This window comes from Protopterus annectens, chromosome 11.part0 (genome assembly GCF_019279795.1).
Source record: "Protopterus annectens isolate FY-2018-M chromosome 11.part0, PAN1.0, whole genome shotgun sequence".
Classification (NCBI taxonomy): Eukaryota; Metazoa; Chordata; order Ceratodontiformes; family Protopteridae; genus Protopterus; species Protopterus annectens.
In genome coordinates, this window is record NC_056745.1 from 1,479,228,412 (window position 1) to 1,479,255,706 (window position 27,295).

Below are 27,295 nucleotides of genomic sequence, written 5' to 3' on the forward strand. Positions count from 1 at the left end.
GGGCGGCCTTCATGGAAGGATGTTCCGGAGCACTGCAGAGCCAAAGGATTCTCTCCCTCTAGAGATAATATCCAATTTATAATGGTTGATGAAGGTATGAGGTGAAGCCCAAGTAGCTGCTGAACAAGTATCATCCAGGGGGTACTCTAGACCGAAAGGCAGCAGAAGTAGACATGGACCAAGTAGAGTGGGCAAGGACTCCCAGAGGTGCGGGCCTGCCAGAACTTTCATAAGCCAAAAGGATGCATTGCGAAATCCACCTCGACAAGGTGACCTTCGACACAGATTTACCAAAGTTAAATTTGGCAAAGGAAACTAACAACTGGTCTGATTGTCTATGACCAGCCGTTCTATGAATGTAAAAACGCAGCTGTCTATGCATGTCTAAAGAATGCAGTTTGTATTCTCCTTTGTTCTGGTATTCAGGAAAGAAAACTGGCAGATTAATGGATTGGTTAATATTTGCCTCGGAAGCAATCTTAGGAAGGAACGAGGGATTGGTCCTGCGGTAAATCCTATCCTTGTGGAAGATCAAATAAGGAGGTTTTACACATAGGGCTTGAAGTTCAGAGACCCTCCTAGCTGAAGTAATAGCGACGAGAAAGGCTGTTTTCCATGACAAATGTTTGAGATCAGCTGAAGCTGCAGCTTCAAAGGGGGGAGCTGTCAAGGCCTGAAGTACTAAAGTCAAATCCCAGGGAGGCACTACTTCCTTTATTGGAGGTCTGAGTAGGAAGGTGCCCTTCAGAAAGGTCTTGCATAACTTCGTGGTGATCAATGGACCCAGTTAATGTCCCACGTGGTAATGAGAGACAGCTGCTAGTTGAACTTTGACTGTGGAACTGCTAGCCCCCTGATGAAAAAGCCCTGAAAGGAAATCCAAAACGGCAGGCAATGGAGCAGTGAAAGGGTCCAGGTTCTGCCGCTCCGCCCAAATAGCAAAACATCTCCATTTACTCCTATAGACTTTCCTAGTAGAAGGCTTGTGTGCTGCTACTAGGATAGCTTTAACTGGGGAGGAGATACTGGGAGTCCTAGCTACGAGTGGAACTGGCACAACCAAGCCGTAAGCTTGAGATTGTCCAGGTTTGGGACTGGGAAGCCTAGGGGTGGGAAATCAGATCTGGAAGGGGATCTAGAATCCAAGGCGGATTCACCAAATGAGACCAGAGGTAAGGGAACCAAGCCTGACGAGGCCAGAATGGGGAAATGAGGATCATTTTGCTCCCCAACCGACTGGCTTTCTGTAGAAGCTTCAGCATCAGAGGTAGAGGGGCGTAAGCAGAGTAGACCGGGAGGCCAAGCATGCACCAGAGCGTCTCTCGGGGATTCCCCGGCAGGGGGAATTAGAGCAAAGTAGCTGTTGCATTTAGTGTTTGAAGGAGAGAAGAGATCGCAACAGGGTCGTCCTTATATGGCAAATATCCACTTCGCTACCTGGGGATTGAGAGACCACTCGTAAAGAGACCGTATGGCGCGACTGAGTTTGTCCGCCAGGATATTGGACCGTCCCGGAATGTGCGTTGCAAAAAGAAAGCGGTTGGAGATCGCCCATTCCCACACTCTCATAGCTTCTCGACAGAGTGGGTAGGACCTGGTTCCCCCGTTTGTTGATGTACCAGACCACAGACATGTCTGACTGAACTGCAACTGTTCCTGTAGGAAGAAGGCTCTGAAGTGCTTGCAACAACAGCAGCACTGCCCTCATCTCTAGAACATTTATATGCAATGAGGTCTCCGCATCGTTCCAAGTGCCTTGGACAGTCCTGCCCAGATAATGCCCCCCCCACCTGAGGCGAGAGGAGTCCGTGGTCACCGTGGCAAGTGGAGGGGCCATGGAGAAAGGGCGTCCCGCTTGGAGGTCCGGTGATTGCAACCACCATGCGAGAGCCCTTTTGCAAGCCTTGCTGAGGGGAATGGGGTGACTGAGGGTATCGACGGAAGGCCCATTGGACTTGGAGAGTCCACTGCAAAACCCTCATGTTCAGGCGTGCCATGGGGAGCAGGGTAATTGTGGCCGCCATGGAGCCCAGTGCCCTCAGGACCAATCCCGCCAGGGGAGCCGATGATAGTAAAATGGCCCGCACATGTAGCCTCAGGGTGTGAAGTCGCTCAGTGGTTAAGAAGGCTAGTAAGTTGTTGGTGTCTAATCTGGCCCCGATAAAGTCTATCACCCGAGTCGGGTTGAGAAAGGATTTGTCCATGTTGACGGTGATCCCCAGCCGGGGAGCAAGGTGGAGAAAGTAATTCCTGGCTGAGCAGAGTAGATGCCTTGTTGGGGCAGTCAGGAGCCAGTCTAGGTATGGAAACACCTGCATTCCCTGGGGCCTCAGGTGGGCCACTATTCACTGCTAATACCTTGGTGAACACCCTGGGGGCTGAGGTGAGAATGAAGGGAAGGACCCTGAATTGATGACTGGCTCCTAGCCGGAAGCGGAGAAACCTCCTGGATCGTTTGTCCATCAAAATGTGGTAACACGCATCCTTGAGGTCTATCGAGCACATCCAGTCGCTGTCCCGCAACAGGGGGAGAATGGATTGAAGAGTGACCATCTGGAACTTCTCTTTGGTTACTGACCGGTTCAGGAGGGAGAGATCGAGGATTGGCCTTAGGTCCCCCGTCTTTTTTGGCACCAAAAATAACCTGGAGTAGTAACCCGATCCGAACTGGTCTGGGGGGACGTGTTGGATGGCTCTTTTTCCTAAGAGCTGTTGAATTTCCGGAGCTGCGGCCTCCCTCTGATTGGGTGGGACGTCGGGGAGGCGTTTGGGTTCGTGAGGGATGTGAGAAAAGGGAATTTGGTATCCTCTGGATATGATGCGAAGCACCCAGCGGTCTGTTTTGATAGACTCCAAAGCTGCCAGGTGCCTCGAAAAACGTCCCCCGACTGCCTCCAGAGAGGAGCAGTCGGGCAACCCCTCAGGGTCGCTGGGTGGGCTGGTCAGAGAAAGCTTCTCTGGACCCACCATTCCTCGGGCCTCCTCTGCCTCTAGGGCGGCGTCCACCCTGTCCTTCTCTGCCATGGAAGGACTGGGGATCCGGAGCGGACTGGGATTGTTGCGACTTCCAGAACCACATCTTCTGTCCCTTTTGGTTCTTGGAGAAGGACCTCTGGGGAGCAGAGAAGCGGACTCAGACGTTTTCCCGTCCTTTTCGCTCTGGACCAAAATCTCGCGAACGGTCTTGCCAAACAGGGCAGAACCATCGAAAGGGGCATTCGCAAATGACGCCTTGCAGGGTTCCGCGAAATCGCAATGCCGGAGCCAGGCCTGACATCACATGATGAGGCCTGCTCCGCTGGCTCTAGCGGCTCCCTCTGTGGCGTGGGACAACAGCCGCATAGAGGTGTTAGATATGGACCTGAGTGTGGCCATAGTTTGTCCTCCACCGAAATGGACTCCGGGGGTGACGCAACGTACTCTGATACGGTCCCACTGCAGTCGAATAACATGTGCCATGTACTTCAGAGACCTCACCAAGAAGGTCACTGAACTAAAGGCCCGCTTCCCTAAACGGTCCATCAAACGGGACTCCATGCTCGGTGGATGGACTGAGGGACTCTCCTGAGCTAACTCCCTCTTGGTGGCCGCCACCACCAACATGGCATCTACGGGGGAACCCTTGCTCCAATGGGACCTCTCGGAGGGCAGATTAAGGATCTTTTCCGGGCATTTGGGGACTGGCTCCACAGTATCCGGCTCCTTCCATGCCCTAGTGGTAATAAGGTCCACTAAGGGGTCGGGCAGAGGGGACACCCAAGCGGTAGATGGGCCTGCTTCGAATGCCTCCAGGAACACGGATTTGTCTGAGGAAGCCTTAGGGGCAGACCACCCCCCTCTTATCCTGAACATTTCCATGATGTCTCCGAAGGAGACATCCTCAGGGGGGTGACCTAGGGGAGCCTTCCCCTTCATCCAAATCTGTGTCATCAGTCAAGGAGTCAGGGGAGTCCACGTGCCTCCTCTTGCACTTTCGCTTGTGAGGGACGTCCTCGGGGGGGGGGGGCTGTCCGAGGACGTCTCACCAGCCACATCCTGCTCCAAGGGAACGACCTGGGACATCAAAGCAGGCTGTCCCTGGGGCCGAGTGATGGAAGCCGGACCCAACAGAGAGGGAGTGTGGGGTGGAGCCATAGCAAGGACAGAGGGCCTGGAAGCACTCGACAGCGCCCTCTCCACCACATCGAAAGCTGAAGGACAGCCGCTCTCTCTGGGATCCGAGAGCAGACCCTCGCTCGGATCCGATGGATGGATCGGGGCTGGCGCCAAAGCCATTGGATCCGACGGACCAGTGTGCTCCGACCTAGACGGAGCCGAAGACACAATGATTCCTTCTGATCCGACACTCAGCCCACGGCTCAGAGAGCCCGGATCTGACAAAAACGGACCCGACAGGCTCGAGGGAAGAGTCTCCGCTGAAGTACCCAATGCTGTCGGCGCCGACCCACCTCCGGCTCCAAGGCTGCTCGGCTCCAAAGGCTCCGACCCCGGGAAGCGGGTTAGAGAAGGAGCTATCGGGGCAAAGAAAGGCGTTGAGCTCCCCCCCTGGAGGGGGGGCAGGATCACTCCCATCTGCAGTTGGGCCTGAAGAAACCTTCGCATCATCCGGTCCAAATCTGCGTCGGAAAGGCTGCGAGTCGATTTCAAGGAGGCCACAAAGGCTGGCCGGGAGTGCCAATTCGATGACTTCGATGGAGATCGGGTCTCCTCCTCCTCAGGGCCCAGTGAGAAGCACGGAGACCGGATCAGAGAAGGAGGAGACCGGGAAGCCCTGGAGGGAGAAGACCGCTTAGCCGGGGGGACCGACGCAGAGGCCTCGGCCCGCCGCTTGTGGTGCTTCTCCCTCCTTTTTTCTTTTCTGGCCTCCCTCTCCTCCGAAGCTGCAGCGAGAGTTTGAGTCCCGACCGGAGGGAGAGAGACAGGAGTGGCCGCCAAAGCCATGGAGGCAGCCACAGAAGCACCTGAGACCAAAGCCAAATCTGGGGGCAAAAGTCCCGCTAGGATCAACTTCGACCTCCGGTCCTTCAGTGCCCTGGGGTTGAATGCCGCGCAGATGGAACACCCAGAGGAAAGGTGTTCAACCCCAAGGCACCATGCACACAGAGTGTGGCCATCCGCTGGGGAGAGTTTATGGCCACACTCTGTGCACCTGGAAAAGATGGGTTTTGGGGCCTCAGACATTTTAAAGAAAAATCCACTCGTTAGGCCCCAAACACACAACACACAGAACACTACGACCAGCGAAGGGGAGGGAGGGTAAGTTTAACTAAAAGGAGGTATAAACTACGATAGTTTGTTTTAGTCAAAAAAGGGAAACCTGACCACACAACACTAACACGACACTTAAGGGGATAATAAAATTTGGAAATCTCTCACAAAAACCCTACGACACCAGGAGCTCGAAAACCTAGCTACTGACAAGAAGCGTGGCAAACTAGATCTGGGGTCAGTCAGGGTTGGCAGGGGATTATGGGTGTAGGAGAGGAGCTAGGATCTCGGATCTAAGCTATGAAAGATTGCCGGCTCGGATCAGAGGTCGGATCCGATTCCCAAAGGTTGCTGACAAATGAAGTTTACTTCAGATCTTCTCATACGATCAGGTCACCTACACCCAACTTGTGATCGTTACTGTTCACATAAAATGGGCACTGTCATCTTTAGAGAGCTCCAGCAAACTGCATGAAAAAAAAATTCATAGTAGCTGCAAAGATTTCATTAACAAGAGTATCGACTATGTATGTAAATACCTTCTGTATACAAAGAAATAAATAATACAAAGTATCTGCTTCAAAAGGGGAACCATCCGACTTTCTGGCTTCTTTGGTCATCAAGCACAGTCCATAATTCAGTTCTGCTATTGAAACTGAAAGGACATCTTCTCTGAACTGCATCGGTTTTCGTCCTGGAAAAAGAGGAATACAAAATAAAAAATGCCTTCATTGCACTCAATTTTTTATTTTATGTTGTAGTTTTTTTTTTTTTTTTTTTTTATTACCAGTTTCTCTCAGACACTGGTTAATACACAAGCAAATCAGTCATGCTGCCATTTTATTTCAACAATGACATGCAAGATGCTTCACTCTGTTAAAACAGTGTGAAACAGCACAGTATGAAGATGTTTTAGAAAGGAAGAACAAACATGCTAGGTTACAGTTACTAAAACGATACAAAGCAGTCTCCTGCCCTAAAGATGCAACGTAAAACTACACGTGGTACTTAAGTGTCAATGCAGCAGCAGCTTATTTTTAGAAAAACCTGTCCATACTCCATTAAACATGACCTTCAACTCATATCCCTTGCAAAACAAAAATACATGACTAAGTGACTCAACCATCTGTCAATGGCTGCCGCCAGAGGAAAAGGAAGCTGAGTATATTAACCCTTTGTCATGTATGGCAATAAGACATGTTCCTCCTATACAACAATTTGTAAAAGCATGGGTCCCTCTGGTTGAATTTGTCTGCATCAAACATAAGCCACCTTTCTTCCTGAAATTCTCAAGGATGCTATCCAGGATGTCACTCATTAGCAAACATGCTTGCCCCCTGTGCCCTGTAGTTTGTCTACTTGGTACTAAAACTCATCTGAAAACAAGCAATGAAGATTTAGCACTACTGCTGTTAGCAATTCTATATTTGTCTGACTTGCAAGGAAAAGGCCGCTGTCAAATCTGGATGGAAGACCCCAACTCCCAATTGCAGGGGGCTACAGAGATGCAATTCCAGGCACAGGAAAGAGGATCCTCTTAAGCCAATTGATATGGAAACACTATCCATCTCAACAGTAAATTGTTCTACTAGGGGATTTACCCAAATTCGATTTTCTCTAGTCCAGCTGGATAATCCCTTCTTTCCTGTGAAGGAACCTACAAGTCTTGCAGTGGTCATAGGTAGGAGTAACAGCTACGCTGTCCATATTATCGTGGAATGGCCGTGGGCTTACAGGTATAGAAAAAAGTAATTAGTATTGAGATGTAGAGTACAAATACCAAATGTTTCAAGAGACGCTTGTCAAATTCAAATGTTCCATGTCTATCCAAAGGATAGACATTCAGCAGAATATCCATGACAAAACAACAGGGGAGTAATAACACGGGCCACTAGAGGAGCTCCAGTAGCAAAAGACAATGGCAGATTTGTGGTTGTAAGGAGATACTCACAGGAGAGGAAACTATGCTGACACGCAGTTATACCTCAACTAAAATCACCATTATAAAGCTCAACAGAAGCCTGGCAGAAAAATTGGTTTTCAGCAGGGATTATTTATGGGTGAAAACTGGAACTTGGTTTTCAACATGGGATATATTAGCAGGACCTAGGTTTGAAAAGAGGGCACATGTCTGAAGAAATGTATACAAGAATGTTACAGAAGGTATGAATTCATATACAAGAATGTTACAGAAGGTATGAATTCAGTTCCCGAAATGTATACAAGAATGTTACAGAAAAAGAAGATACGTCTTACCATAACGTTCCATCTGTATTGTTGATCCTCGTTCAGTCATTACATATGGGTATCGGTTCCGACCTCAGAACTGAGCTGGCCATCTTCCAAGCTCGCGTCAGCTAGAAACTCTCGAGCTAAACTCTTAACCAGAATTCCCATCTCCCTGTTATCTCAGACTGAGTTTGCAAGTCAAAGGTAGAGGCTACCTCTGGTCAAATGACCTAAGAGAACCGGGATGGTGAGATCCACTAGAAGCTATAGGAGGGGGAAGGAGGGAGGGTTGTAATGACTGAACGAGGATCAACAATACAGATGGAATGTTATGGTAAGACATAACTTCTTTATCTGATACTGTTAATCGTCGTTCATTCCTTACGTATGGGACAGTCTCCAGCTACCTCTATTCCTGGGAGGGTCTCATGGAAGGACATTCTTGAGTTCCATAGAACCAAAAGATGCTCTTCCCTTGGAAGCCAAATCCAATTTGTAATGATTGATGAAGGTATGAGGCGTAGCCCAAGTTACAGCTGCACAAATGTCATGTAAAGAAGCTCTGGCATGGGAGGCAGCAGAAGTTGCCACCGACCTTGTCGAATAAAGTACAGTTTTGTACCTACCATAAATGTAGATGTCCGAGAGACATGCAACTGCAGTCATAACATGTGGGTTTGTCCTGCCTCAGGCAGCCCTCGGTCGGCCGGATTCCAAAGTCTGGGTCCGACGTCGGCTGATGTCGCTTTTCTCTCTGACGTCAGAGCGGCTGGAGTATATAAGCATCAGCCGACGCCATTTTCTTCAGTGTTTCTTGCCCCAGATGCCAGGTGCCCTCCAAGGAAGGCTGTAATCAAATTGGAAGACAAAAACAGGATTCCAAACAAATACATAAGCAATAAAACAAATACACCATAACAGATATCCCCAGCTAAGAGTGAGGGGGATAGGAGTGGACCCTAAGCATAGAGGGGTATGGAGGGAGGGAAAACCCGAATGCAGTTGCATGTCTCTCGGACATCTACATTTATGGTAGGTACAAAACTGTACTATGTCCTTCAAGAATGCAACTGCAGTCATAACATGTGGGTAGAATACCATAGCTTAGCTGGGGGAGGAAGCTTAGCTGGGGGAGGAGGTATGCTCTAGGAAAGAGATGGTGTAGCAATCAAACCCTGCAGGACTGCCGAAGCAAAGCCTGCTCTGGATCTGGAATATAGGGGGAGATTGTAGTGTTTTGAGAATGTATGCACGGAGCTCCATGTAGCAGCTTCTAGAATGTCCTTTGTAGGCACCCCTCTTAAAAATGCTGTAGAGGTGGCTGTAGCTCTGGTGGAATGTGGTCTGACATAGGCTGGAACAGTCTTTCCATGAAAGGAATAACAGAATCTGATGCAATGTCCAATCCATTTAGAAATAGTCTGTTTTGAAATTGCTTTTCCTTGGACTGCAGGGGCGTAAGCTACAAAAAGCTGTTCAGACTTCCTACTGGCCTTGGTTCCGTCCAGGTAGTATCGAAGTTGTCTATGAATGTCCAAGGTATGTAAAAGCCGTTCCCCCTTACTCTCAGGATTGGGGAAGAAGGCAGGCAGATGAATGGCTTGATTTAGAGAAACCCTAGATACCACCTTTGGCATAAAGGTAGGGTTGGTCCTTAATGAAACCCTGTCTCTGTGGAAAATAATAAAGGGTGGTATTGCCATTAGGGCCTGTAGTTCCGAAACCCTTCTTGCTGAGGTAATTGCCAACAGGAAGGCTGTTTTCCAGGAGAGAAATTGCAAGTCAATTGAAGCTGCTGGCTCAAAAGGAGGTAGAGTCAGTTTTTCTAAGACAAAATTGAGGTCCCAGGCTGGCACTGGGGCCTTTCTTGGTGGTTTAATGTTCTTGATTCCCCTGAGGAATTGTCTTAGTAAGGGGTGAGAAAAAACAGGAGGATCAGTGTTGTATCTAGCTGAAATAGCAGATGCATGTATTTTTATTGACGAATATGAGAGGCCACTCTGTAACATATCTGCCAAATATTCCAAGATAAGTGGGATGTTCAGTAATGATGCATCATGCCCTTTGCTGGTATTCCAATTGCTGAATCTTTTCCACTTTGCTAAGTAGACCTTTCTGGTGGACGGTCTTCGAGCCTGTTAGTATCCGCTGAACTTCCTTGGAGAGAGGTAAGTTGAATTTATTTATGGGATCTCCCAGGCTGTTAGCTGCAGAGTCTGAAGGTTTGGATGCAGTGTTTCGAAATTGTGCTGAGTCAAAAGTAGAGGCCACTGAGGGAGGGCCCACCTCCTGGCGTGACATATGCTCCGTAGTAGTGGGTACCAGTGTTGTCTTGGCCAATCCGGAGCTATTATGATTCCCTTGGGCTTCTCTGCTTTGATCTTTAGTAATACTGAGGTCATCAGTGGCAGAGGTGGGAATGCATAGATTGCTAGGGAGTTCCAGTTGAATGAAAGAGCATCTATTTTCCAAGCCTTTGGATGGTATGTCCTTGTGCAAAATTTTGGTAGTAGATGATTGAGGTGAGAGGCAAATGGGTCCACTTCTGGCTTGCCCCATGTCGAAGTGAGTTGTCTGAAAGCCTTCGGATGCAACCTCCACTCGTGTGGATCTGTGAAATTCCTGCTTAGGCTGTCCGCCAACACATTGTCTTTCCCTGGAACAAACTGTGATTGCAACTGGATGTTTAGACTCAGTGATTTTTCCCAAAGCTGCATTGACAGTCTGCAAAGGAGATAAGAGTGAGTGCCCCCCTGCTTGTTTATGTACCACATCACAGTGGTGTTGTCTGTACGTATCATTAAATGACCTTTCTGGAGTTGGTTTTGAAAAGCCTCGATAGCATGCATCACTGCCAGCATTTCCTTTTGATTTATATGCAGATGTGATTCCTTTGGAGACCATTGTCCTTGTATACATCTGCCTTCCATGTGCACCCCCCATCTGAGGTCTGAGGCGTCTGTAGTCATGGTCTGTGTTATCTGTGGTTTTTTGAATGACATACCTGTGTTTTCCTGGCTCACCGAGGCCCACCATAGGAATTCCTTTTGTAGGCATGGAATGAGCGGAATGATGGTCTCCAAGTTGTTGCTGTGTTGAGACCAAATGCTTTTTAGGTACCATTGAAGCTTTCTCATGTGTAGTTTTGCTAATGGAACCAGTAGAATGCAGGATGACATGTAACCCAGGGCCTGTAGGAATCTCCTTGCAGTCATCTGGGTGAGTTTTGCTAAACCTTTGAAGTATTGATTTAACTTCTCTTGCTTGTCTTCTGTCAGGTAAGCCATTTGAGAGGCTGTGTCTAGTTTGGCTCCTAAGAAGATTATTTGCTGGGATGGCTGCAGTCTTGACTTTTGGAAGTTGACTGTGTATCCCAGAGCTTGAAGTAATCGTATGACATATTCCAGATTTTTTGTCAACATCAATTGGTCGTCCGCTTGTATGAGGCAGTCGTCCAGGTATGGGTAAATTTGTATACCCTGGAGCCTGCAATGAGCAATTACTGAAGCCATGCATTTTGTAAACACTCTGGGCACAGTAGATAAGCCAAATGGCAATGCTGAGAATTGATAATGCTCTGGCCCTGCAAGAAATCTGAGGTATCTTCTGCAACTGTGTCCGATAGGGACATGCAGGTATGCCTCCTTGAGGTCCAGAGTAATCAGCCACGACTCCTTGCCCAGCATGTGAAGGAGTTGCTGTAGAGTCAGCATTTTGAACTTTGGTACTATGAGAAAGGTGTTTAATGCGGACAAGTCCAGTATTGGTCTCCATTGAGTTTCTTTTCTTGGAACAAGGAACAGTCTTGAGTAAAATCCCTGTTCTTGTTCTTGTTGTGGAACTCTTTATTGCTTTCATTTGAGTTAGTAGAGAGATTTGCTTGATAGCCTCTGCCCTTTGATGTTGTGATAGATTTGGCATGCCTTGTTTTCTTGGTAAGGTGTGAAAATGAAACCTGTACCCTCGGTCTATAATGTCCAAAATCCATTTGTCCTTTGTCAGTCTGTGCCAGTTTTCTGCAAACAGAGATAATTTCCCGCCCAAGGGAGCTTCTAGTTGTTCCCTGGTAGGCAGTAGTAGAGGAAAGTCATTGAGATTGTGGTTGTTGGGCAGGAGAAACCCCTGCGTCACCTCTTTGGTTTCCTGGCTGCCATTGACGTCCCCTGTAAGGGCCTCTGTATTGGCCTCTTCCTCGGCCACGTCTGTTCTTACCCCTTTGAAACTTTTCTGGATTGGAAAGGACCAGTTTTTTGAAGGCCAATTCCTACTGAATCTGGGGGGTTGCACCTGGAGGAAATCCTTTACAGTTTGAACTGATTTTGCTTTTTCTTCGATGGTCTTTAGCACATCCTTAGCATTTGCACCAAAAAGCTTGTTCTTTTCCAAAGGTGCATCCAGAAGTTTTGCTTTTACATGATCTGGTAGAGGTTGATCTTTTAACCAAGCATGTCTTCGCATCACTGCCCCTGTCATAGCTGCCCTACATGAAGCTTCCAGTGCATCATATCCACACTGCAGGAAGTGATTGCTTACTTGCTGAGTGTTATGTACAGCTTCCTGCAAAGTCTTCCTGTCTAAAGGATCAGGAGAAGCTAGTGTTTTTTGTAAATCTTCTAAGAGATAATCCTGATATTGGAACATATGAAAAAGGCAATTTAAAGCTCTCATAGATAAGGTAGTGGAAGTGTAAACCTTTTTACCCCATCTCTCTAATGACCTTGCGTCCCTGTTGGAGGGCAAAGGATTTTTTGACGTGGAGGCTGAAACTCCTTTAGGCCCCTGTGAAATAGTTTCCAAATCAACAGTATGGGCCCTGAATAAATGGGAATGAGTTTCTGGGACCCTGTAATACCTGTCTGGCTTGGCTGGTGCAGGAGGGAGAGTATCAGGGGTAGCATTAGAATCAGAATACAAATCATCCAGAACATCAAGTACAGGAGGAATAGCTAAGGGCCTGTGCTGAGGCTTCTTAAGGAAAGTCCTAAGGCGTTTCCTGGAATCAGAATATTCCTGGCCCTGCCACTTGAAATGTTCCCTCATGGTGTGCAGAACTTCCCCAAAGGAAATATCCTCCGTAGGGGAGGCCGAAGGTATGGAATCTTCTGCACCTGAGTCCTCATAGGTCTGGAAGAGCTCTTCCTGGCTATCAGAGTGGACAGAGCCCTCAGAGTCTTCATCTGAAGGAGTAGGGTCAGAGGGTTCAACCCGGGGCCTTTTATCAGGAGGAGGCTGGGATGCTCTCTCTGGATGGGTCTGCGAACCTCTAATCATGGAAATTAAATCAGCAGCCATGGACATAATTTGTGTCTCTGGAGTCGGAGTCGGCTGAGGTGAGGATCTAGAAGTAATATGCTTTGCTTTGCTGGCTGCCTTAGCCCTAGTGTAGGCCTTAATAGACATGGCCATAGGAGGCCTGGCAGCTCCACGTGCAGGAGTGACCTTGTCTATAGCAATGGTCTTGGGCATTTCCTCGGTTTCGGTATCCGGAGGAAAATCTATAACTGGCGGAGTAATGTCTGGAATCGGAGTCGTCGGTAATGCGGTGTCTTCGGTTCGGAGCGATGGAGAGACCGTCTCAGAGGGAACCGTAGCACTAGCGCTAGGTTTTGGCGTGGAGTCGGTAGTAGACGCGGGCTGAGGATGTCGGTCCCGGTCTTTCCGTTTTTTGGGAGTTTGCGATGTCGGAAGATCCGACGGCATGGTATAAGCAAATTTATCGCCGAAAAAGTCTTCAGCGAACTCTGCCCGGCGCCTGAGTGCGCTTGTTGACGCGAGCACGGGCTACACAGGCCGAGATGTCGTGGTCTGGGCCCAGGCAAGGGAGGCAGTAAGAGTGGAAATCCTTATGAGGTATTTGTTTACCACAAAAAAGACAATTGTTAACTTTTTCAGTAATTTCTGACATCGGCTGAGGCAAGAAAAGGTCCCCAAAGGGGTACTTAGCTTTTTTGATGACTTCGGCATCGTAGAATACAGGAGCTGACCGACCGGCACTTGCGAACTGCTTCTGCTTCGGGCACCGTGCGGCAAGAAAGACTGAAGAAAATGGCGTTGGCTGATGCTTATATACTCCAGCCGCTCTGACGTCGGAGAGAAAAGCGACATCAGCCGACGTCGGACCCAGACTTTGGAATCCGGCCGACCGAGGGCTGTCTGAGGCAGGACAACCCACATGTTATGACTGCAGTTGCATTCTTGAAGGACATGCCTTCATGGTAGTAGGCAATGTGATATTACATTGTGTATAAATGATGGTCATACAGTGTTTCAGCCATCTAGCCAATGTGACCTTAGCAACAGCAGATCCTAATCTAGGTCCAGAATAGGCCAAAAATAACTGGTCAGATTTACGAGAGGACCTAGTCCTGTTCAAGTAGAAGTGGATTGGCCTGTGCATATCTAGGTATGTAGGCAATACTCTCCTCTGTTTGAATGATTGGGAAAGAAAACTGGCAATTCAATGGTTTGATTAATGGACATTTCAAAGATCACTTTTGGCAGACATGAAGGATTAGTTCTCAAAGATACTCTATCTCTATGACAAATTAAGTATGGACTCTTGACGCATAAAGCTTGAAGCTCAGAGATACGTCTGGCAGAAGTAATGACGATCAAACAAGGTTTTCCATGACAAATATTTGAGGTCACACCAAGAAGCTGGTTCGAAGGGTGGCATTGTCAGAGCTTGTACAACTAATGACAGGTGCCATGGTTGAATAGGTTCTCTAAAAGGGGGCTTCAAATGCTTTACATTTTTTATGAAGTTCTTGCATAATTTATGTGACATGAGAGGAGTCTTGGACACCCTCATGGAAATTAGATACTGCAGCCAAATGGACTCTAATGGTGGAGGCTGATAGACCCGATTGAAATAGTTCGGCCAGATACTCTATTATCGACACCGGTGCTGAGAAGGGATCTACTTGTTTTTCTTTCAGCCAACAGGTAAATCTTTTCCACTTGCTTAGATAAGTAATTCTGGTGGAAGACCTATGAGATATAAGAATGTCCCGTACTGGTAAAGAAAGATAGTTCTGTTTGGCAATCAAGGGAACTGGAAAAGCCAAGCTGTGAGCTTCATGTTGGGATGAATCGGGTTCTGCGGATGTAATATAAACTCTGGGGTTGGATGGAGAATCCATGGTTGATCTAGCAGGTGAGGTCAAAGGAAGGGGAACCAAATCTGACGAGGCCAATATGGTGCTATGATGATCACCCTGCTCTTCAACCGATGGGCTTTCTTCAGAAACTGGGGAATGAGGGGAAAAGGTGGGAATGCATAAAGAAGACCTGAGGGCCAATCGTGGACTAGAGTGTCCATGGGTGACTGCCCCGGAGGGGGAATCTGGGCGAAATAGTTGCTGCATTTGTAGTTGGTCGGGATGCAAAGAGGTCGCAGCAAGGACATCGCCAGCGGTGGAAGATCTCCGCCGCTATCAAGGGATTCAGGGACCACTCATGAGGTTGAAGAATGCACCTGGTGAGTCTTTCTGCTATCACGTTGCAACTCCTGGGAATGTGCATTGCTAGAAAATGGTTGGTAGCCATCGCCCATTGCCATATCCTCTCGACAAATGGGGTAAGATTTGGTTCGACCTTGTTTGTTGATGTACCAGACCACCGCCATGTTGTCTGATTGAATCGCAACAGTCCCGGATGGCAGCAGGGGATGGAATGCTTTCAACGTCAGAAGCACCGCACTCAGCTCTAGAACATTTATATGCAGTTGGGCCTCCAATTCGGACCAAGTGCCTTGGACTGTCTGTCCCTGACCTAGACCCCCCTACCCCATCATGGAGGCGTCCATTGTCACGGTAGCCTTGGGTTGCTGGGGGGAGAAGGGGCAAGACCACTGTGATGGGTTGTGGGTCATCCACCAATTTAAATCCTGTTTGCACCTGTGGGTTACTCGAATCTTGGCTGAAAGAGGATGCTGAAAAGGATACCATTGAGTGAGCAGTAACCATTGTAGAAGCCTCATATGAAACCTGGCCAGCGGGACAATGGTGATGGAGGCTGCCATGGAGCCCAACAGCTGTAGGACAGAGTGAACTGTGGATTTCTCCCTTGAAAGTATTGGGATCAGTTCTTGATTTATCCTTAGAATTCTGTGCTCTGGAATGGATGCTCTGCAATTCTTTGCATCCAAGATGACCCCTATGAATTCTGTGGACTGAGATGGGGTGAGATTGGACTTGTCAGTTTATGGTTATGCTTAGCCTTTGTGCAGTGAGGAGAGAGTATGTCAGGGCTTCTTCTAATAGATGTCTGGTGGGGGCAGAGATGAGCTAGTTGTCTAGGTATGGAAAAACCGGGAATCCTTGTAGTCAGAAGTGAGCTGTGACAACTGCCATGCACTTTGTGAACACTCTGGAGGCTGTAGAGAGTCCGAAGGGCAGTACTCTGAACTGGTAGTGACTGGCTCCAGCACGAAAGTGCAGAAATCGTCTTGATGGCCTGTCCACCTTTATGTGGTAGCACGCATCTTGAAGATCTATCGAGCACATCCAATCGTCTTTTTCCAAAAGCGGGAGGATAGACTGTATTGTGACCATCCGGACTTTTTGTACTCTCACAAACTTGTTCAATACACTGAGATCCAAAATTGGTCTCCAGTCCCCGGTTTTCTTTGGCACCAAAAATAGTCTCGAGTAGAATCCGGATCCTATCTGGTCTGGAGGGACTATTTGGATGACTCTTTCTTAGCAGCTTTTCTATCTCTAGTGCTGCTTCTTCCCTTTGACTGGGTGGAACGTCGGGAAGGTTTTTTGAAGGGGCAGGACAAAGATCGAAGGGGATATGATAACCTCTGGTTATGATCCTTTGTACCCAAGAATCGGTGGTGATGGTTAGCCAGGCAGAAGGTTACAAGGAGAAACGACCCTCAACCACCTCCAGAGGAAAGGGGTTGGGCCGCTCTTCAGGAGTGCTGGTAGGATTGACCGGGGGGGGGGGGTGAGTCCCTGGAACCCTGGTTACGTGGACCCCCTCTTCCCTGTGAGTTTCTCCCTCTGCCTCTAGGGGAGAACTCGGCCTGTGCATCACGGAAAGGACCCAGAGACGTCTTGAACCATATCTTCCCACGCTTTTGGTTTCGGGAGAAAGCACGTAGAGGGGAAGAATAATGGACACCTACGGCAGAAAGGGTCTTACCGTCCTGTTCACATTTGGCCAGTGTGCTTTTAACTTTGGGTCCAAACAACGAAGAGGCTTCAATGGGTGCATAAAGAAAGGAAGCCTTAAAAGGTTCCGCGAAATTGCACAAGTGCATCCAGGCTTGTCGTTTCAAAAACCACAGCTGAACCCGCTGCTCATGATAAGTGAGATATCAGTCGCATGGAGGAGTTAGATACGGAGTCAATGGTGGCCAGCTGAGAGGCCACCATCACGGACATAAATAGACATGGCACCAGCCAAGGTTTTAGAGAACTCGGAAATTAAATCCCTTTGAAGCCTGGTAAAGTGTGCCATATAATTCAGGGACCTGATAGCAAAGGTCGCTGATGCAAAGGTGTGCTTCCCTATTCTGTCAGGGCCCGGGACTCTTTGTTGGGCAGATGGACAGTCTGGCTTTCTTCTTCCGCCAGATCTTTTTTGGTTGCGGTCGCCACTACCAGAGCATCCACAGGAAGACCTTTAGACCAATGGGGATCCGTAGCAGGAGGGGACAAAAATCTTAATCAGGCCTCCGGGGAATAGCCTCGACAGTGTCAGGAGCCTTGCATGCATACTGCACGATGACCCGGACAAGTTTTTCGGCAGGTGGAGTAACCCAGGGAGGTAGGGGGCTGGGCGCGAAAGGCCTGCAGGAACACAGACTCTTCAGAGGTCGGATTAGAGGGCTGCCGGTCACCTCTATTTAAGGATTTCGAGGATATCACCAAAGGATACCTCAGAGGGTGACCGAGGGGATCCTTCCCCATTATCAAAGTCTCTCTTCAGTGAGGGACTCCTCTGTGGAGTCCATGTGCTTCCTCTTGCATGAACTTTTACAGTGAACTTCCTCAGGAGGGGGAAGCTGAGGAAGACAATGGAAAGGGGGAGTTTCCAATGGGAATATGTCCTGAGGCCCTTGCGCCCGGTGTCCGCAAAGTGCGACTTGTGAACACAGCGGTCCAGAGGAGGGCAGGGAGATGAACAGCACAGTATCGCCAGCAGAAGCCAGAGCCTTCTCCATCAGTTGGAAGGCTTGTCCACCTGAAGAGGGGTGAATTATCCAGGACAGGGATTACCCCTCCCCTAAGTGGCTCAGCCTGCTGACCCGGAGTCCGGGGATGGCTGTGAAACAACAAATTGTGTGCGTCACAACTATCATCCTGAGTTGTAGCAAAACTCTCCTGCCATGAAGGCAACTGCGGTTCCTTAGCAAGATCCATAAAGGGAACCGTGGGGGGGGGGTGCTATATCAATTGGACTTTAAAGGCAATAAAGGAGGAGAATAAGATGGGGTCTTTGGTGATGGGTACCTCCCAAGGAAGGACAGGTCCTGGGAGTGGACCTCACAGAGGCTGAGGGAGAAACAGGTCTGTCCACAGAAGAGACAAGCTCTGTGCCCACCTCACCAGTCCGCACCGAACAACGGTGCAGAGAGATACTGGACTACGGTTGTCCGCACAGAGGAAATCATTGGTGCCGAGGTCACGGTCTGCACTGACAAAAGGATCGGTGCCGAAGTGGTTGTCGGTACCGAAGCCGGAACCGACAAAATTGGTGCCAATAACTGAGGCGTCTGTTCCGAATAAGATGTCGGAACAGACGTGGTCAACGTCTGCGCCGACTGAACAGTCGGTGCCGATAGTAGTCACAGCAGTCGGAACAGAGGAGCCCCTCGGTGCCGATATAGTAAACGCTACAGTAGACAGAGCAGAGATCACTAATGGCTCTGAAGGCCTTGGTGCCGAAGGTCTAGACACCGATAGCACTGGGGCTGACAGAGAGCTCCGAAGCAGAAACTTTAGCCTTATTAGGTCTTGGTTGGCGGGAGTCCCCAGCCAGGGACGAAGGCAAAGACTTGGCCTTTGTAGGATCATCCAATATTTTCTTATGGGCTCTAGAAGTGGTTGAAGCCTCCGACCCAGAAATAGCCTCTGAAAAGGGAGATTTAAGAAGTCCCTTCAGCAACAACTTATTTTTCCTTTCAATCAAAGTTCTATTGGAAAAATGTTTATAAATACCACAGGGCGGGTCAACAGACAAGTGAGACACACCCAAGCAATAAACACACAAAGAGTTGAACACCTTTTAAATCTTGGACTACCAGTTTTATCTGCCATGATAGAAAAAGGAGACAGAAGAAAGGGTACCAGCAATGGTATGAAAGCATACCCGAAGGTAATAAAAAAATAAGGGTTTACCAACGATGGTAATGGAGAAATACCTTGCGGTACAAGGTGCAGAGTAAAGAGAAAAACTCAAAAAAATATAGTCGCTAAATGCAATACGGTAAGAGACAACAAATTAGGACCTTTTCAGACAGAAAAGGATATATTTAGACTAGTCTGACAACAAATATCTATACTTTGCTCAAGAGAAGCAGCCTGACATGACCGAATGGCGATGCAGCAAACGAAATCGGAGATAACAGGGAGAGGGGAATTCTGGGTAAGAGTTTAGCTCGAGAGTTTGTAGCTGACGCGAGCTTGGAAGATGGCCGGCTTGGCTCCGAGGTCGGAACAGATACCCATACGCAATGACTGAATGAGGATTAACAATATCAGATGGTATGACTTCAGTACCCGAAATGTATACAAGAATGTTACAGAAGGTATGACTTCAGTACCAGAAATATATACAAGAATGTTACAGAAGGTATGAATTTGTATACAAGAATGTTACAGAAGTATGAATTCAGTACCCGAAATGTATACAAGAATGTTACAGGAGGTATGAATTCAGTACCCGAAATGTATACAAGAATGTTACAGGAGGTATGCTTTCAAGTACCCAAAATGTATACAAGAATGTTACAGAAGCTATGAATTCAGTACCCGAAATGTATACAAGAATGTTACAGGAGGTATGCCTTAAAGTACCCAAAATGTATACAAGAATGTTACAGAAGGTATGAATTTGTATACAAGAATGTTACAGAAGCTATGAATTCAGTACCCAAAATGTATACAAGAATGTTACAGAAGGTATGAATTCAGTACCCGAAATGTATACAAGAATGTTACAGGAGGTATGCCTTCAAGTACCCAAAATGTATACAAGAATGTTACAGGAGGTATGCCTTCAAGTACCCAAAATGTATACAAGAATGTTACAGAAGGTATGAATTTGTATACAAGAATGTTACAGAAGTATGAATTCAGTACCCGAAATGTATACAAGAATGTTACAGAAGCTATGAATTCAGTACCCAAAATGTATACAAGAATGTTACAGAAGCTATGAATTCAGTACCCGAAATATATACAAGAATGTTAGAAGCTATGAATTCAGTACCCCAAAATGTATACAAGAATGTTAGAAGCTATGAATTCAGTACCCCAAAATGTATACAAGAATGTTACAGAAGCTATGAATTCAGTACCCGAAATGTATACAAGAATGTTACAGGAGGTATGAATTCAGTACCCGAAATGTATACAAGAATGTTACAGGAGGTATGAATTCAGTACCCGAAATATATACAAGAATGTTACAGGAGGTATGAATTCAGTTCCCGAAATATATACAAGAATGTTACAGGAGGTATGAATTCAGTTCCCGAAATATATACAAGAATGTTACAGGAGGTATGAATTCAGTTCCAGAAATATATACAAGAATGTTACAGGAGGTATGAATTCAGTACCCAAAATGTATACAAGAATGTTACAGAAGGTATGAATTTGTATACAAGAATGTTACAGAAGCTATGAATTCAGTACCCAAAATGTATACAAGAATGTTACAGAAGGTATGAATTCAGTACCAGAAATGTATACAAGAATGTTACAGGAGGTATGCCTTCAAGTACCCAAAATGTATACAAGAATGTTACAGGAGGTATGCCTTCAAGTACCCAAAATGTATACAAGAATGTTACAGGAGGTATGCCTTCAAGTACCCAAAATGTATACAAGAATGTTACAGAAGCTATGAATTCAGTACCCGAAATGTATACAAGAATGTTACAGGAGGTATGCCTTCAAGTACCCAAAATGTATACAAGAATGTTACAGAAGCTATGAATTCAGTACCCCAAAATGTATACAAGAATGTTACAGAAGCTATGAATTCAGTACCCCAAAATGTATACAAGAATGTTACAGAAGCTATAAATTCAGTACCCCAAAATGTATACAAGAATGTTACAGAAGCTATGAATTCAGTACCCGAAATGTATACAAGAATGTTACAGAAGCTATGAATTCAGTACCCGAAATGTATACAAGAATGTTACAGGAGGTATGCCTTCAAGTACCCAAAATGTATACAAGAATGTTACAGAAGCTATGAATTCAGTACCCGAAATGTATACAAGAATGTTACAGAAGCTATGAATTCAGTACCCCAAAATGTATACAAGAATGTTACAGAAGTATGAATTCAGTACCCGAAATGTATACAAGAATGTTACAGAAGCTATGAATTCAGAACCCAAAATGTATACAAGAATGTTACAGGAGGTATGCCTTCAAGTACCCAAAATGTATACAAGAATGTTACAGGAGGTATATGCCTTCAGTACCCTGCCATGCCAATCAATGGTGATGATAATCCAAATTCTTCTCTCAGTATCACATTATCTATTCCTTGTTTTCAAGAATCTGGTACTTCGCAGAGCTGATTTCCCAGGGACAAGTTCTGTTTGGTCAGCCACCTACATCCACACAGCAAGTGGTAACAGTGTGTGTTTTTACACAATAGAAATTTTCAACGGTCCAGCGGAACAAACCTAAATGGTAGCAGATCTAAATAATCAAAAAATGGATGGTTAAATAAAATTGATTTTTCTGAAACTTGTTTAGTGGGCACAGATTACTATACAGGTATGCTTTTAAAGAATAAGATACGTAAACGTAGAACCATATTATTGGAAAATGCCTTTTGGAAAGAAACAAGTCCTTAGGGGACTTGCAATCTGCAAATATCCAAATAAGAGTCATGTTTAGACTTTCATAAAGAAATATTCAATACTTGTGCCTTTGAAGTAACAAACTACTTAAAAAACAATGAAAACTTTACTGTACAATGAAATTATAAAATTGAATATAATCTATCCAGAATGAGCTCTTATTTATGATCAACAAACACAAGAACAAATATTTTCTTGATTTAACAGCTGGACGAGAAATGAAATAAAATGAAAGAAAAAAAAAAACACAAGAGAAGTTAGTAAATTAGAAACAAAGGATAATTCTGATGGTAAAGTGACTTATGCCCAGACTAATTTATCAAAGTTTGATTACAACAGGGGCAGTTTTAATGACACTATTAGTGGACAAACTAGTGTCAATACTGGGCCTCAAAATACTGAATCAATCTTTAATTTTCCAAGATGCTTTAGTTTGTCCTCCTTTGAGAAGGTCAGACAAACTGGAAAATAGGCTGGGAAGTGTGAATTCAGACAGTTAAATCAGAAGTGACCCGTGACCCCACAAAGGAAGGGGTTGAAAGAGGCAGAGAAGGAATTTATTTCTCCTACTAATTTTGTGATGGCCAATCCACGTTTTAATGTGATTAAAAGATATTTGTTCTTTTAACCATTTTAAAATCTACAATTACAGTGCCTTACACTTTGATGCAGTCCACTTTTCTCTTTTCATAAAAGGGCTTACTTTTGTACCTGCTGTTAAGACAGAAATAAGTGAAGTTCTTATACATCTTAAATTCTTTTTGCAGAAAGTAAACTTGGCACTTAAGAACAAAAGGGTGTCGGATTTTAATCCGTTATTTAAGAAAAAAAGTAGACTACACTCATCTCAATCTCCAGTAGTATTACAGACCTTCTCATCCTTACTCAAACTCCTTTCTATCCACAGAGACTCATCCTTACTCAAAACTCCTTTCTATCCACAGAGACTCATCCTTACTCAAAACTCCTTTCTATCCACAGAGACTCATCCTTACTCAAAACTCCTTTCTATCCACAGAGACTCATCCTTACTCAAAACTCCTTTCTATCCACAGAGACTCATCCTTACTCAAAACTCCTTTCTATCCACAGAGACTCATCCTTACTCAAACTCCTTTCTATCCACAGAGACTCATCCTTACTCAAAACTCCTTTCTATCCACAGAGAAATGGCTGACAATCTGCTTATCCTCAACCCCAACATGACCAAGCTCCTGCTTTCTCCCCCGCTCTCTTTCCAACCACAAATCTACATTTACCATTACATCCTCTAAAACCACAATCATAAAACCTGAACCACACACTAAACTGTTAGGGGTCATTATAGATGACAAATTCAAATTTAACTTGCACTTACTGGAAGGAATAAAAAAAAAAAAGACACCAGAAACTTGTCTTGCTCTACTGTAACAAAAGATTTCTTACTCCAAATGCTAGACTCACCTTAGCACAGTCCTTCCTCTTGCCACACTTCTCTACGCAGCCCCCATACTAACCAACATACAAGCTACCACCATGAACAAACTGCAAACAACTAATCACAAAATCACAAGATTCATTACAAACGCCACCTACAACTCCCGTAACTGCTTGTCCCTGAACTCCTTACAATGGCTCAAATTCCCTCAACTACTGCTACTTTCTCAATTTTCACTACATTCTACACAGGTCTTCATCCTGTCCAGCTCTCACTACTCTTATCTACCTATACCCCTTCTAGAACTCTCCGCACCTCTAACCAACAACTTCTGAATGTAGATCACCCAAAGAACACAGGCAAACTACAATATAACTGCTCTATAGCCCACACTTGGAACACACTTCCTCTAAACATATGCTCCATCATACACCCTGCACACTTTAAAAAGGAACTCAAACATTACCTTCTCAACATTAAATCATGTCCCTGCTTAGAACCCACCTGATATTTCCCATTTATACAATTGGTGCTCCTTCCCTCTGAACTCCTGAAAGCACCTATACCTTCCTACGAAGCCTAGGCAAGAAATCCTATTCACTTGTATATCACTTATTTGATCACTTGTACATAACTTGTTTTGGTGTCTTTCGGCTTTTCCTGGTTAGGGTTCGCCACAGCGGAACTCTGGTCCGCTAATGATTGGTAGTTGATTTTTACGTGCAGAGTTACCAGCCCTGACGCACAACCTTCAACGAAGGTACACCCATTCACACATCTCCACGCAGAAGATGCTCTGAGAATTGAACCTGACAGCGTCTTACTGTGAGGCGACAATGCTACCGCAGCTTGGAGAAAGAAAAAAAAAACATTAGGGGTTCATATACTCATTTCTGTGAGAAAACCCTCTTGCTGTAAACTAAATATGTTTGAGTCATATTTGTATTAATACGTTTTGGAATTATACCTGGTTATGGTACTTTCTATTTTTTGTTACCTATGTTATCTTAATGGTTTTTGTAATTGGAGCTTTTCTCCTTGGGTCTCCACTGAAAACGGGATCCTGCTCAGCTGGACCAACTCGGTTAACAAATGTCAAATAAATAATACCCCTTTACATCTGATCCTTAATTAATTTTGAAGCTTTCTTAGAGCACGACAAACGCTACTTGACCACCACCAACAGAAGGGTTTTTAACCTAAATCCAGATAAAAATGAGTTTTGAAGGAACTGGGTTTGAACAAAGGTACAGGATAATGGGGGAGGGGTGGTGATTATGGACATTTTGGTACTATAAGGCTAAAATGTCAAGTCTACAGAATAGTCAGTCTAGGTACACACACGACTCCGGAACAAAATAAATATGGCTTACAGGAGATTTGATTTGGGGTGACAATTTCCTGTACGGTATTACTGACAAGAGTTTGCTTGAATTTTTTTTACCAACCCTAAGCCTCTAATTCCATCTACATTTAGGATACTCAAAATCCATAAGTACTTGGTGGACCCCCCCCCCCCTTTCAGGCCAATAGCAGCCACAGCCAAAATGCATCCCTTAGCAGCGTATGTGGACAGAAAATTAAAACCAGTGTTGGTATTACATAGTTGTATATTAGAAGATTCATGGGATTTTTTAGTCAAGGTATCTAATGAATGTTATCAATCTCAGTTTTTGTTTGTTACTACACATGTCCAGGATCTATTTTCTGTAATCCACCCCCCCAGATTGGAATGGTGTGCAGGTATGTTGTATGAACATGACATTTTAACTGCTAAGGAGTTCAAACTAGCTATGGAAAATTTAGAACTTGCCCTGGACAATAACTGTGTGCACTTTGGGGGTAATGCTACAATCAAATGAGAGGGGCAGCTATGGGAGCTGCCTGTGCCCCTCGCTCTTTGTGAATGTGGCTTTAATATACTGGGAAAAATGTTTAATTTCCCCTTTTTTCCAAGTATAATATTGTACCTACATTTCTTAGAGGATGTCTTTAAAATATGGAAAGAAATAAAAGGTGAATTAGACAAATTTGTCCAATTACTTAAACACTACTACAGAAAGTCTGAAATTTACATATGATATTGGGTTACATGAAGTCCATTACCTGGATGGCAAGTTAATTAATGGACCCTGCATAGGAAAGAAAGCTTTATGAATTCATACCTGTACTTAACAGTAACCATCCCCTTCAACAGAAAAGCATAGTAAAGGGTCAGATAGTAGACTGTCCCACGACTTCCGATTATAAAGAGAAGAATTAGAGGTTTGTGGCAAAGCTTTTTTTATAGTTTTTTTTCCTAGTACGAGATTACGCAGAATCACTTGGGTTTGAAGAAGGAAATACAGGAAGGATGGGGTACAAATATATCCCTCTCAAGTTTAAAAAGATAGTTGAAAAGAATGCTTACAGAGATTACAATATAATTAATTTTGAGCAAAATGATTGTTTCCTGAAGGAATCAGAATTAACTACAATACAGCCTTAATTTTGAAATTTACCCATGACACTGTAAGGATACAGAAGATTATCTAAAAGTATTGGGGGGGGGGATCATCTCAAAGATGCCGAACAGTCCAGTACCCTTTTCTTTAAACCCACTTTATATAGTTACAAGAGGGGACAGAATATCAAGAATCTTTTGGAAAACAGAAAGTACAGTTTTGTACCTACCATAAATGTAGATGTCCGATAGGAATGCATCTGCAGTCCTTACAAATGGGTTGTCCTGTTGTCAGGCAGCCCTTCGGTCGGCCGGATTCCAAAGTCTGGGTCTGGCCTCGGCTGGTGTCGCACTTCACCCGACGTCATAGCTGCAGTTATTCGGGTATAAAGGCATCAGCCGACGCCATTTTCCTCCGTGTTTCTTGCCCCAGATGCCAGGCGCCCTCTTGGAAGGCTAAATTTGGATAAATGCCAATGATTCCAAATAGTAGAGAGCAAAACACAAAAAATAAGCATGTATGTACATATATACAAACAAACACACCATAATAGATCCCCCCCAAGCTAGCTGAAGGCTGGCAAATATCCTAGGAGTACCTCAGACGGGAAGGTGGGTGGGTAATCCTGACTGCAGATGCATTCCTATCGGACATCTACATTTATGGTAGGTACAAAACTGTACTATGTCCTTCAAGGATGCATCTGCAGTCCTTACAAATGGGTAGAATACCATAGCTAAACAAGGGGAGGAGGAAAGAGTAGAGATTATGGTGTAGCTAGGATCCCTTGCAAAACAGCAGTGGCAAAACCTGCTCGGGATCTAGAGTATAAAGGTAAATTGTAATGCTTGGCAAATGTATGCACGGAGGTCCAAGTAGCAGCCTCTATAATGTCCTTGGTAGCCACTCCTCGTAAGAAAGCTGTGGTAGTGGCTGTAGCCCTTGTGGAGTGAGGCCTGATGTTTTCTGGAGTTTTCTTTCCATGGTAGGAGTAACAAAATCTAATGCAATTTCCTATCCATTTGGAGATTGTCTGTTTTGAAATTGGTTTTCGTTCCTTTCCTGTGGCATATGCTACCAGAAGCTGGTCAGTTTTTCTATTGGACTTAGTCCTGTCCAGGTAGTAGCGTAACTGTCTGTGTACATCCAAGGTATGCAAAAGTCTTTCTCCCCTGTTCTGTGGGTTTGGGAAGAATGTAGGTAATTTAATGACACTCTGGATACCACCTTAGGCATAAATGTAGGATTTGTTCTCATGGACACTATCTTGATGGAAGATCAGGAAGGGTTGCACTGCCATTAATGCCTGTAGTTCAGAGACCCTTCTTGCTGAAGTTATTGCCAGCAGGAAAGCAGTCTTCCAGGATAAGTATTGTAATTCTGCTGTTGCTGCTGGCTCGAAAGGAGGAAGTGTCAATTTTTCTAGCACAAAGTTCAAGTCCCATGCTGGCAATGGTGGTTTCCTGGGAGGTTTTACATTTTTAATTCCTCTCAGAAACTGTCTGAGCAGGGGATGAGAGAAGACAGGAGGATCCAAGCTGTATTGTGCTGAAATAGCTGATGCATGTATCTTGATGGAAGAATAGGACAGGCCTGTGTGGAAGAGCTCTGCCAAGTATTCCAGGATGTTGGCCATGTTTACCAGTCACACATCATCTCCCATTGCAGTACTCCAAATGAGATATCTTTTCTATTTTGCTGCATAATTCTTTCTTGTTGAAGGTCTGCGAGCCTCCAGGATTATGTCTTTAACCCTTTGGGATAAATTTGGGTTAATTGCTGTTATGTAATGTTCCAGGCAGTTAGCTGCAGAGTTTTCAGGTTTGGATGCAGGATGTTGTAGTTGTTCTGTGTTAACAGTAATGGGATCAGGGGTAGTGTCCATATTTGTTCCCGAGACATGCTCCTCAGCAATGGGTACCAATGTTGTCT

General features: G+C 45.4%; 1 protein-coding gene across 1 annotated transcript in view; it reads right to left on the reverse strand.

The window, feature by feature from the left end:
* Window positions 1–27,295, reverse strand: part of LOC122815092 (transcriptional regulator QRICH1-like) — a 235,276-nt gene that overhangs the window by 179,404 nt on the left and 28,577 nt on the right. Inside the window, exon 3 of the mRNA XM_044087334.1 lies at window positions 5,748–5,902. Within this exon, the coding sequence (XP_043943269.1) occupies window positions 5,748–5,902 (155 nt within the window). The remainder of the gene's footprint in view (window positions 1–5,747; window positions 5,903–27,295) is intronic.